Source organism: Thalia democratica, chromosome 5 (assembly GCF_965202585.1).
Source record: "Thalia democratica chromosome 5, ktThaDemo2.hap1.1, whole genome shotgun sequence".
NCBI classification, from domain to species: domain Eukaryota; kingdom Metazoa; phylum Chordata; class Thaliacea; order Salpida; family Salpidae; genus Thalia; species Thalia democratica.
Window position 1 is genome coordinate 48,799,208 of NC_139169.1, and position 13,158 is coordinate 48,812,365.

General features: G+C 24.4%; 1 protein-coding gene across 5 annotated transcripts in view; it reads right to left on the bottom strand.

Annotated features, from left to right (window-relative positions):
- LOC145835485 (uncharacterized) overlaps nt 1-2,492 on the bottom strand; it is a 28,935-nt gene extending 26,443 nt beyond the window's left edge. For 3 of the 5 annotated variants that reach the window (XM_082943100.1, XM_082943099.1, XM_082943098.1), the window contains exons 1-2: nt 2,215-2,492; nt 1,481-1,674 (exon numbers count right to left, since the gene is read on the bottom strand). In XM_082943100.1, coding sequence (XP_082799226.1) covers nt 1,481-1,674; nt 2,215-2,446 — 426 coding nt within the window. In that variant the 5' untranslated portion in view covers nt 2,447-2,492. The remainder of the gene's footprint in view (nt 1-1,480; nt 1,675-2,214) is intronic. The other 2 variants (XM_082943101.1, XM_082943102.1) reach the window with 2 other exon arrangements.
- Nucleotides 2,493-13,158: the final 10,666 nt, after the last annotated feature.

The following is a 13,158-nucleotide window of genomic DNA, read 5'->3' on the forward strand; positions in this document are numbered from 1 at the left end:
TACCGTTGAACTGAGTTAATTTGTTTGACACAGAGAAAAATACGTCAGTTAAAAAAAGAAAATTAAATTGTTTTTATTATAATGCTTTTTATATAACACAGTAAAAACTATATTCAAAACAATAGTTCAACTGATAAAGTAAGAGATTGTGAATTTTCTGCCGCTAATTTCATTTTAACTACTTTGCTTCAACTTTAAATTATTACTAGCTTAAATTAGCACTACCAAAAAACTGTTAACAGAAAAAAAATCATTTGTAGATTTTAAATAATAAAAAATTCAAATAATTAATCAATTTGAACATCATTGAGTGTGTGATAACACTAACCAATTAAAATGTATACTTTTTAAAACAAAATAGAACCGCATTTCTAAAATGATTTTTTTAAGTTAACACTTCAATTTTATAATTCACATATATGTAATATTAAATTCATGTTATTACATATCTATGATAGAATGTAAAAGTCTCAAGCTGTATAATAGTAAAGTGCTTGAACAAATGTGATCGATTATAAATTGATAATACGTTCAGAAAAAACGTTTATTGGTACTACCGAGGTTTCACTGCTAAGCAGCTAGTACAATTATGTTATTTCATTTTAGGTATTTTTATGCTGTTTTTTCTACATTGATTTTGACAGTAGTTATGTAGTTTTTTTTTAATAGTTATTAGTTAAGTGTTTTAAGTTTATTTATATCTTATTATGATCCATCTACAGACTTACAAAATACTAGACTGCTAATATGTTTGTATGTTATATTCAATTAGTTTGTCCAAAAAAAACTAACTAATTGAATATAATAAAAACAGTTTACAAAGTATGTACTTGTTTTATTAAAACTGACGCACGTTTCTCTGTGTTAAACTAGTAACAGAGTTCCACAGAGCTGTTCAAGAAACATTTTATTGTTGTTATTGTATTTGTTTTTTTTAAGCTTTATAGTTATCAACTTTGCATATCGGTGTAATTGGTTACTATTAAAGCAAGTAACAAAACATTTGATTTAAATAAAATTACAAAATAAAAAATATTATAAATATAAATATGATTTTTATGTATTTTTAACATGATTTAAACATTATACAAAATGTAAATGTTATTTTTTACTATTTTATTTTTTTTTAAATAGTTGTATCACTTTGGTTTCATGAGCAAAACCTATTAATAATTTATCAGTTTTTACATATTCTTTTACACTAAAGTTTAACTCTATTGGTACGCGATTATCTAAAAGAAAATAATGGCAGGCTAATAGATTGTTTAATTTAACAAAACTCGTTTTTATTAAAATACTTTGTAATAACAGTATCAGTTTTTAACTTTTATCTAATCAACTAAATCTAGTAATGTTCTTTTTACATGTGCTTTCAGAACTTTCATTCTGTTTATTTTAAAGTAGCTTCAATTTATTTACTATGGGAACAAATTAGCAGTATGTACCAAACAAAAATTGTTTATATTTAACAATAACAAACATCAGAAGTAAAATCAAGAACTCGGTCTGCATCGTCATCCGAAACTTGTGAACTTATTTCGTTTAGAGGTGATTGTATTGTTTTTATTAATTGTTTTTTTTCACGTGTCTTTGGTGGAAGTGGCGGTGGAAGTTCTACTTCTTCTATTTTTGATTCAATCTCTATTGTTTTAGAATTACTTAAGTCTTCTGTTTCTAAATATAAAAAGTTATATAGTTAATAAAGTTTTCTTTAATTATATTTAATGAGTAGTAGTTAAGCTTAATAGCAATCCAAAAAAACTCTAAATGTTGTAAGTCTTTAACTTTTTTATTTTTTTAAATTTTTTTCAGAAAGTTTCAATGATTAAAAACAATGTATTTTTATACTAAATGCTGTAATTAAGCTTTAAATAAAAAAACATGTTTATAAATTTGAAAGGTCGGTAAAACTGTGCCACAACTTTTGATATTATCATAGTTTGATAAGTAAACTTTGTTAATTATTTTCTTTTTGTCTTTTATTGGTTATTTTGTTTTGTTTAAATTTTTTATAGTTATTTACCTTAACTAAAAAATAATGCCCAATTTACTGGGATGTAAAGAGTTGTTATATGCAGTTGTTACATTGTTATATGCAGTTTCATTTTTATTTTTTGCTTGAAAAGGTCGCAATCTCTTGCCACCAAAACCGGTCGTGAATAAAATGTACAATTTGCATAAATATGTTTAAATTTTTTATAAACATTTACTTACGTTTTTGAAGCTGCATGTTTCTTTCTCTTTCTGCTAAAGCTTCTTTTAGGTTTTCAGCCAAATTTTCGTTTTCACATACTTCTTCAACATCTGATGAAGATGAAGTTGATGCTGACGTTATACTATCTTTAAGACTTTCTTGCTGTTGGTTGTCTTCAATTTTTTCGGTTATCAGTTTTTCATCTTCTGTTTCATTTTCAATTAAGATGTTTTTTTCACCTTGAGATTCCATTTAAATGAAAGATTTTAAAAAAAATTATATTTGACTTACGGATATAAATCTTTAACAATGCATATTTTATAAACAAATTTTTTTTATAAATGCACTTTAAAACTACATTTCTTAAGTTTGCTTTTAATTTTTTTAACTCTTTTTATGGACTGTTTTATTGAATAGTCTTTGAACAAAATTATTATTTTTATTTATTAGTTACATTTTTATAACAATATTTTTTTGTTTACGTAATTACCAAATGAAACTTATATTTAAAAAGTTGTGTGCAATTAGTAAATAATCAATGTAAGTAACTTCAGTTTAAACGTGTATAACTTTTTTTTATATAATTGTTAACTGGTTTGTCTTCAATATTTAAAAACTAGTCAATTTATAGAACTAAGCTTATAGACAACTTCATAAGGTTTAAAAACATAAATTATAATTACCATGCTTTAATTTTCAAACAAATTAAATAAACATATTTCATTTTGCTAACTTTAAACAGCTACTTATAAAAATTAGAACAACTTTTTTAAATAAAAGGTAACTTAATAGACAGAACTTCTGTTTTTAAAACGCCTTAAAGAAAAATAATAAAAACTTTATTTTTGTTACAAATAATAAACATAGTTTTTTTTTTACACAAGCTCTAACAGTTATATATTATGTTTTTAGAGATCATAATTAGTAACTTGACTATAAAGTCTTTTGTTTAAAACTTTTTATTAGCTGAAAATATTTAAACTTTAAAAGTATAAATACTAAATACTGTCAACAAAAACAAATATAAATTATCTTAAAATTACGATTTTAAGTAAATAACTCAAAAAGCGACTTTAAGAAAAAGCATTTGAATTATAAAAGAGCTCCTTTGAACTATCGTATATGGATAAAATAATAAAGCTGAATATCTAAGAGCGTTAGATAAATTGCCGCAGGCTAAAAATCGACGACAGCAAATTAGCAAAATTACGTGTTTTTTATTAAAAATGTTTTTGTTATAAAAAAGAAAAAATTCAATGCAGAACTTTTTTATTTATTTTATTTTATTTTATTAAAAATATGACTAATATGAAAACAAAGAATCCAAAAATCATTACTGTCAATTTTTAGATGCTTTTGCAGCTCTTAGAACAATAATAAATTTCTTCGCGTAAAAAAGTTGTGAAGTTACGATTATTTTTCTTATAGTCAAAGCAAAAATTAAAGATGTATTTTTCACATACTTTTTAACTACTGTCTTGTGTCATTTGAATATAGTTGTGAATAACAGATAATATTTTTTGATACTTTTAAATTATTCTTGAGAGTATAAACACATCAGTTTTGCCTTTTCAACTAGTTAATGATCTTACTTAATTTTTTTATTATATCGTTTTCAAATTGAAAAACTTACGGTTTTTATAAATTTTAATTTTAGTGTTTGGTTTCGTAGAGTATATTTTCTCCTGGAAATGATGTTAGATTGTATCCAAGAGGTGTACGAATCAATAACTGAAAGGTTACTTTGTACAACAGGTCCTAGGATGTTTTGAGCGCTTTTTTTTTTGTCGTTCATTAAACAGTACTCATAGTTACCATTTTGTTTAAGTTTTTATGTTCGTTCGTGATTATAAGATATTGTGTTCAGCACTTTTTTGTTATTGCCGGCTATCAAATATAGTTTTGTACTTTCTTTATTATTCTTGAAATGCTAAATTTTTACTTAGTATACATTATAACTTTTGCTTGTGTTTAATTTATGTTTTATAACAACGTTAAAAATGCAAGGATTAAGTTTTGCAAATTTTAGTTTTATCACGTCTATGAACCTTTAATAAATAATAAGATTATTATGAATAATCCATTTTATTACTAAAGTATTTCATGCAGTTTTGAGATAAACTGATTGTATTTCATATTATTTTTTTTTTATCATGTTAATAATTAAGTTAGTAATAAAAGTCTTGTTTTGAACTTTTTACCTACAGTAAAGAAAACTTCATGTTTCTATTTACAGTTTACATAAACTTTGAATAATTTTAATTGGTAATTTTTTACTAGTTTATCGAAGATGATTTAAATTACTGTTTACAAAAAAAAACTAAACATAGGTTTTTGATTCGGGTCTATACTTCTGTATTTTAAAACATCCTGTAAAATAATTTATAGATGCCAGATTAAAAATTTTTCTGCCTTCAAAACTTTTCATATAATTAAACTTATTACTATTTTAAACATCATCAAGTTATCAAAAAGTAAGCTTTCAGAACAGCTTGTTTATTTGCAAATTATGCTAGTGCTTGTTTTTCAATCATAACATTGCAATGAAGTGTTATGTAAATTATGTATAAAATACAGTTTTTAAAGTCTGATTTTCTTACTTAATTTATATTGATGTCTTTCTTATTAAATAACAATAAGCACAAAAAGCATTAAAATTAAGTTGATTAATACACATGTCTAAAATAATTAGTGTAACTTTTTCATAAACTTTTATTATTTAGTTTTAATCCTAAAGCTATTGTTTAAAAAAGAGTCGTTTCGGAGTAAATAATTAAAAGAATTCTGATTCAAACTGGACTAATACGCTTGATTAGATTATGATCTGTCTAACAAAAATGTTAGATAAAAGGTTTAAAAAACACTCTAAGTAAGAAAACAACATGAGAAAAATGAGAAGGAAAATAAATGCTTTTTGAAAATTATAATTCCTTTTTCATTGAAAGTAGCGAAGCTATTTAGTAAAAATTTTTTGAACAGCTGTGGACTTAAGATTTAAAAAGACTATGCGTTAAGCTAGTTTTTAATTTTATCAAGAAAACACATATATCACAAACGTATTTTTAAAGTACGTAGCAATTAACCACTTGACACAATCAAAGAAATCTTATTAATTAAAATTTTGTTAGGAAGAAGGTAAAAAATGTGTTATTTTTAAAGTTGATAATGTACAGTTGTTGATAATCCTTCACTAATAATTTAGTCTACAGTTCATTTATGAGAAAACAAAATCATCTAAAACTAACAAAGCTAATATCACCTGTCGGCTGCTAAATCAAAGTGCTTCTCATTAACTAAAATTTGATTCTGTTTGTTTTAAGTTTTAGTTATTTATTTTGTCTAACTTGTTATTTGTTTGAGTAAGGTGGATTAGCGGTAACAGTTTAGGTTTAGATTTGGATAAAATGGGTTAGTAGGGGCTTTAATGTAAAAAATGTACTTCTGTTCACTTTATCTCATTCCCATTATGTAATAAATAAGTAAAAGTCTAAAGCCTTATTACTGCAGCTGACCCTTTGCTCATTAGTAAAATATACCTTTTTAGCAGTTTTTACCGCTTTTAGTTGTAAGTAGAATCTGGAAACAGCGAGAGTTTTATCTATTAATGTTGATATAATTTATTAAACAAGAAAACAAAGTACTCAAAGTTGTGGTCTAAGGACCTGGTGCACAAAAATACACTTCGGTAAAACTATGCAAATAATACTATTACAATATATTTTTTTGAACGACAAAAAAAACACCTAAAATATTTGGTCCTAGGACCTAGAGCACGAAAAACCTTTTGGTTATCGAGTCACACACCTTTTAGATATCTCTTACTGTCTTATCTAGGACAGGCACAGGACTGTAAAAATAAGCTATTTTATTGCTTTGTGCCAACACTTGAATTTTTAAACTCGTTTTTCATTTGTCTATTTGTAGTGTAATTATTTTAGAAAAGTTTTTTAATATTTTATTTTCTGTACTAGTGGTCTCAAATCTCTTATATACTGTTTACACCACAGTGATTTACTCGAAAAAAAGTTTTTTGCATACTAAACTTTAAAAAACAAAAGTTTTTATTGATAAACACTGTCTTTTATTGTTTTGATTTTAGTGTTTATACTTTTACATAACGTGTTAAGAACTGTTCACAAATTTTATTGTTAGCATTTCGTATAAGAAAAACAAAATGAAAACATTATTAATTTTCTGGTAACAGCAAATAATTTCTCTGATCACTTTACTACTGTGCTCAAATGCACACCGTGAAGGAAGACTACTGTTAAATACAGCTTATTTTTTAGCTAATTTTAACAGAATGAGCGCTAAGTGAAAGCAATTTTAGTAAAGTTTAAAACCGAAAATAAATCTCAAACCGAGATAAAACTTTTCTAACTGACACAAATAAATAATAGTTATAAAGTTATTTTTTAACTAGTTTTTGATTTCAAACTTTAAAAAAAAATAGAAAATTTTGATAAGTTTATTTTAATGTTAAACTGTAGTAAAAACTTCTGTTTTATGATTGTCTAGTATCTACTTTTTATTTTTACCAAAATGTTAACAATAAGTTTGTGTTTTTGTATTTTACCGTAGTTTTACATTTTTAGTGCTGTGTTTTGTTTATATGCATTTCTAGTGGACACAAAACGTATGACTGAATTAATTTGAGACAAGCCAAAGTTTCCAGAATTTGAGTACGGTGTCAAGCTAGAAGTTAAAACCGTTCTATAGATAGATTCTTAATCTAAAACATAGATCGTCAAACGTCCAAATTTGAAGTTTAAAGCTTAATAATGTAAATTTCAAGTATAGTTGCCAAATCCCTTACAGAATTTGGACACACAATTACTCAAGCATGCTAAACCATATAAAAACTAAGAAGTATTAATACAGTTATCAGAATTACTTGTTTTTTGAATTCTGACAACTATGTTATCAAGGCTGGTTAATTGTTCATTAAACGACAATGAAAAACGCTCAAAATGTTTAGTTCTAAGACATAGTGCATGTAAAAACCTGGTTATCGAGTCGCACAGCACTTGGATATCTTTTAACGTCTTTTCCAGGTCATGCCTGTGTAAAACTTGTAAGTTGTAATACCTTTACAAAATTTAAAGTTTAAAAATTTCAATTACTTTTAGATTAGTACATTTTATAATATACTTTTTATTTTTATTTAATTTAAATTATTAAATAAATATTTTAAAAAGAGATCATTTTTCAGGCTTAATCTTAAAGTTTAGGATAAAAATTAAAAAAATATATAAAAAGTGCCTAATATTTATTAATCTCAGTGTACAATGAATTAAGGTTGCTTAAAATTTTTTTTTATTAAGATTTAAAAAACATAATAAAATCAAAATTTATACAGACCTTAATTATTAAGGTTTGTTCACTGTATCTGAAAAACTAAAAAAAAAAAAACGGAACAAAAATAAGTAAAAAAAAGGAAATTTAAAATAAAAAAAAGTTTATAAATACAATAAAACCATATTTAAATTAAACTTTAAACATATGTATTGCATTTACATTGAATCTTAAAAATGAGTTTATTCTTAATAATTCAAAAGTTGGGACCTGCTTAACATAATTTTTATGGTAAACCAAACTATTTTTTTATGTGTTTAAAGTTTATCAAGCACAAACACAAGAAAACACTAAAAATTGCCTGTTAAAATTTTATACTAAAAATAATTAAATGAATAACTAAATGACTTTGAAAATCCTGTAAATGTTTATTTTATTTTTTATAATTTACAGGGTTGCCACTTTACCTGGGAACCTGGAAAAACCTGATGATACCTGCAATTTGACAATTTAGGCAAAAAAACCTGGAATTTAAGAAATTTTGTAAAAAACCTAGAACTCTAGCAATTTTCACATGTTCAGTAGATAAATTTTTATTTGATTCAAAAAGTTTATCATAAAATTAAAAAAAAATTATCATCAACAAACATTTTTTTCTTAAAAAATATTTTTAAAGTAGCTTTACAATATCTTTTCAATGTATTTATTCTGTTTAACATAGTTTCTTACCTTAAACTTAACTTGGAACTAATATAGACCCAAAAATGTGTACTTTTAAAAACTGGAAGAAATTTGGAAAACCTGGAAACTTTTTGGTAAAACAAGTGGACATGTGATTCATATGTGTTTTGCTTCAATAAGAAGAATCTATAAAAAAAAAATAAAATAAAAAAGTTGCTGCCCAAAAATTTCAACCCCAAAAATCACATGTTTTTTGATTTTTCAACTTAAATAGTAATCAAGTCTCTTAAACATGTCCTACTCTTATAATTTATTTCTTAAATTAAAGATTGTAAATATAAGCATACATTTAAATACATTTCAGCTGCTTTTGATATACTATGAGGTCATACTTGCACAATTTATGTAAACTTTTTCTATTAGTATCAAACCTTTTCCAATATAAATTTTGCTGTTTTTACTTATAGTTTCTTTCAGGGTTGCCAAAAAATCTTTAAACCTGTAAAAACCTGGAATTTTTAACAATCTTAACATGTCAAGTAGTAAAATTTCGATTTGACACAAAAAATCTATCATATACATAGTGCTCTTACAGTATTATGATTATACTAAATATTTTATGTATACTGACATTACCAATTCTCCCCTCTTATTTAATTTTGAGATATTTGTTTTATTTTTGTGGTTGCTCTTGTAGAGAGGGCAACAAAAAAAATGTAAATGTAATGATCATAAAAATCAAAATTTAAGGGGGGGAGATGGTGTGGAGCCCATGGTAGACTATGTTTTCCATGGTCAATATTGGCAATAATGGGTTTAAAAAGGGTGCTTACCATTTTTAAACTTTAAAATTGTTTTTTTTATGAATTAATGATTGCTTTTCAAGTTTTTTGTTTTTGTTTTTTATTTTTATTTTTCATTATTGTTTTAAAGTTAAAATAGTATTACTTACAAGCAAACGGTGCACAGCTCATTTCCAAAAGGTCTTTCTCCACTCCAATCCATTGACCTTAGTTGTGAACTTACACATTTTTCTTTTCTTTCTTTTTTTCATATAGATAAAAAAAAATTGTTATCATCAGTTTTTTTACATTTAGCAACCCTGTTCTTTGATTTTGAATGTAAAATGTGTGGAGTCAGTAAGCTAGAAAAATATTACTCATGTAAAGTAATTTTAATTGCATGTTTTATATAGATATAAAATAAATTTGTAATCACTTTCACTTGTTAGATTTTATGATTATTGAGAGCTCCTGACTAAGAGTAAAAGAATTAGACCTATACATCTTAAAAACTGCATGTAAAATAATAAAAATTAGTGTAATTTTGTTGTTTAAATTTAAAGGGCTTTTATTTAATTAAATAATAATTATTTATTTGTTAAAGTTGTTTTTAAGTTGGCTGAAAGTATTTTATTCTTTTTACATTATTATTAGTTTAAGTTTTTAAAGTATTTTACTAAAACCTAATTTGTTAGTTTGTTTAAGTGTTTTAATTATCTAATTTAAAGCTTTGTATCAAATTCTTTTTAGTTTTAAACTCTAAGCATTTATTTATTGTATTTACTTAATATAAATGCCTTTCACAAGACTAAGCTCTGAGCAAGGTAAACACTTCGAGTTGATATTAACTATTGTATAATTTATTGTTAATTAATAAGCGTATTCATAGTAGAAAAATATTATTATAAATCTGAATTGATAGTATATGTGATTTACTTTTTTGTTAAAATAGTATTATATTGTTTTTTTTGTCACCCCTTTTTTTGATTACAAAATTGCTCCAAGTGCACTTGATTAAAGTTATCAATTACTACAATTAACAAGCTTTGTTTTACTTAGGTTTTTGATATAATATATTCTTTACCAAATGCTTTGATCCACTTGCTGTTAATATCTTTAGCATTTGTTGTACACTAAATTCAAAAAAGGAGCAAAATTGTGTTTCTGCACATTCGAAAGCCCTAAATTTACCTTGAACCAAAGCATTTGATGAAGGATCTGTTATATCAAAAACCAAAGTAAAACAAAACTTGTTAATAGTAGTAAATTTTTACTTTAATAAAGTGCACTTGGAGCTATTCTGTAAGAAAAAAGTTGTGTATTCTTATTGAAGCCAAATTACATCCAATTCATATGTTCAAATAAGTCCAGCAAACATCACCCAAGTAATCCCTACCCCTAAATGTAGTTTTAAGTTTATTGAAAGAAACAAAATTTAGTATAAATTAAAAAAAATCAAACATGTGTGTACAATAGAACTTGTGCTGAATATACATTAGCTTCTGTAGCCATAATGGTTTAAATTAAAATTTAAGCTAAAGAAGAAATATAAACAAAATATTAACTATATTGTGAAACTAAACTGAATTTCACCTAATTTAAATGTCAAAAAACATAGTAGTAAAAGCTAAAATAGTGCTGAAAATTTGCTATTTTTCCTTATTGGTTAATAACAGACATATATTTTGACAAATTTTGTATGTATAAAAAGTTGGTTAGTATGAACATAGGAAATTATGAAAAACTACTACTAGAAAAAAGTTAAAAACCTTTTTTTTTTGAAATTTGATCTTATTTTATATAGTTTTTTACTAAGCTACAAGATGCTTTTTACAGATTTAAAAGATTCAAAGAAGTTTTTGAGATATAGGCGGTCAAAGTTGAAGGCAACAATAAGATCCTTATGGGAGGCGCAAACTAAAACAGCTAATAACTACAGGGTTGCCACTTTACCTGGAATCCTGGAAAAACCTGGAATTTGACAATTTAGGCAAAAATAACCTGGAAAAACCTGGAAAATAAGAAATTTTGATAAAAACCTGGAAAAACCTGGAATTTTGAACAAAAAACCTGGAAAAACCTGGAATTTTTAAGAATTTTAACATTTTCAGTAGTAAAATTTTGGTTTGACTTAAAAAATTAATCATATAGATAAAAAAATTTTGTCATCACCAATAATTTTTTTATTTTAAAACGCATTTTAAGTAGCTTAACAGTATCTTTTCAATCTTTTTATACTGTTATTACTGTTTCTTACCTTAAATTTAACTTCAAACTAAAAGTAAACCTAAAAATATGTCCGTTTTAAAACCTGGAAGAAATTTGAAAAACCTGGAAAAAATTTTGAATAAACAAGTGGCAACCCTGTAACTAGAAATCACTAAAAATCTATCTCCTCCTACGTTTTTTGAGATAACTACCTCAAATTTTCAGGAAATGTTCCTTGCAATATTTAGAAAATTCTGTCGGAACAAAAATTAAGACAAATGAAAATTAAAAGTTAAACTAAAAAAAACTTTTTTTGTTTATTAATTTTTTTTTTTAATGATCCCCCTATGCCCTTAATTTGTTTCAGAAGATGGTGATTTTTTAACTCTTAGTTTTTGTTACCATAAATTTATGCATACATGGTTGCCACATACACAGGATAATTCTGAATATTTTAAAGTTTTTGAAAATATCAGGATGACCCAGAACAGCTCAGGATACTTGATTTTTTTAAAAACTCAGGCTGGCTCATATTAGTTTTTTTAATATATAACCCTCAGGATAGAGAGTTAAAAATCTTAGGACTGTTTTTTATAGATTCTAAATAAAATTTGATGATTTAGTTGGAATTTTATATTATTTTATAACAAATTTTGTTTTAGATCTTGAATTAATTTAAAAAAGTTTGAAAATATTTTTATTTTAATATCTCGTCGGCTTAAGGTCACAAGATAGTTTTTTGGTCACTCAAGACAGTTTTTTTGAATTAGAGAGTGGCAACCTTATGCATATTTAAAATAGAAATAAGTACTTAAATACTTTAATTAATTTTACTCTTAAACTAGTTTTTATCTTATGAATTATGTTTCTTCTTTGTAGTATTATTCTTTTTGTTATAGTTATTAGCTTTTGTAGGGTTAAAAGATTTAAGGTCAACATTAAATTTGTTGGTAAATTTCAATTTATACTTTTTCTATTATTATACTTACTCCTACTTTAGCAAGTTATTTGGTCAGTCAGACAACTTAGTTTTACAAAATTTAATATTTTATGTTCATGTTATATAAAATTTTATCTTAAAAGTATAAAACAAAGTTTAAAAAAATTAAATAACAAAAACAAAAAAGTTAAAACAATAAATGAACATTTTAAAATAAAATAAGGTTATCATTGAATTGTAACTTTATTATTTTATTTTTAAGTCTTAAACTAAGTTAAGGAGATAAAACAAAAGGTGCATAGAGGGTAATTTATTTGTTTCAGGTTGGCCACTAAACCTGTAATCCTGTAAACCTGTAAAAATTGGAATTGAACAATTAAGCCAAATTTGGTTTTGATTTGGTTTAAACATTTTTGATTGCTTATATCTCAAAAGCTAGTTTGTATTTAAGAAAATGATAAAAATAAACTAGTAGTTTAATTATTTATCTATAAATGAAACATATAAAGAAAAAATATATGTGTTTTACTCCCTTATGTGATTGAAAATTGAAATAACACTAGTAATATTATGGTTATTAAATCTATATTGTTGATGTGGCTTGAGTAGTTGATTATATTATGTTAAGCATATGAATAGTACATGAAAGTATTTAAAAAACAAATCATTAAACAAAATTGATTGTTACCAACATAAAAAGCTACTTATGTAGTACACCAATAAGTAGCAACTCTTACAGAAAATCTTCACAGGTTATATTAGATAATAACTTTGATAATTGTTCTTTTTAATTTAAATCTTTTCTCTTCTTTAAAAACTATACTATTTTTGTTTATTTAATTGTCAATATGAGAATATGATTTGGTATACACTAATGTTTTTAATGAAAATTTGGCTATATTAAAGTTGAAACCTACATATTTTCACTTTAAATTTTAATGGTTTTTATTTTTTAGCTTAAGTTTTTGTTCTTATATATGTTCATTACAAACAGAAAATTTAATTTCAACCATTTAAAATTTTATCAGCCAAAAAATAACTGAAGTAACATTAATAAA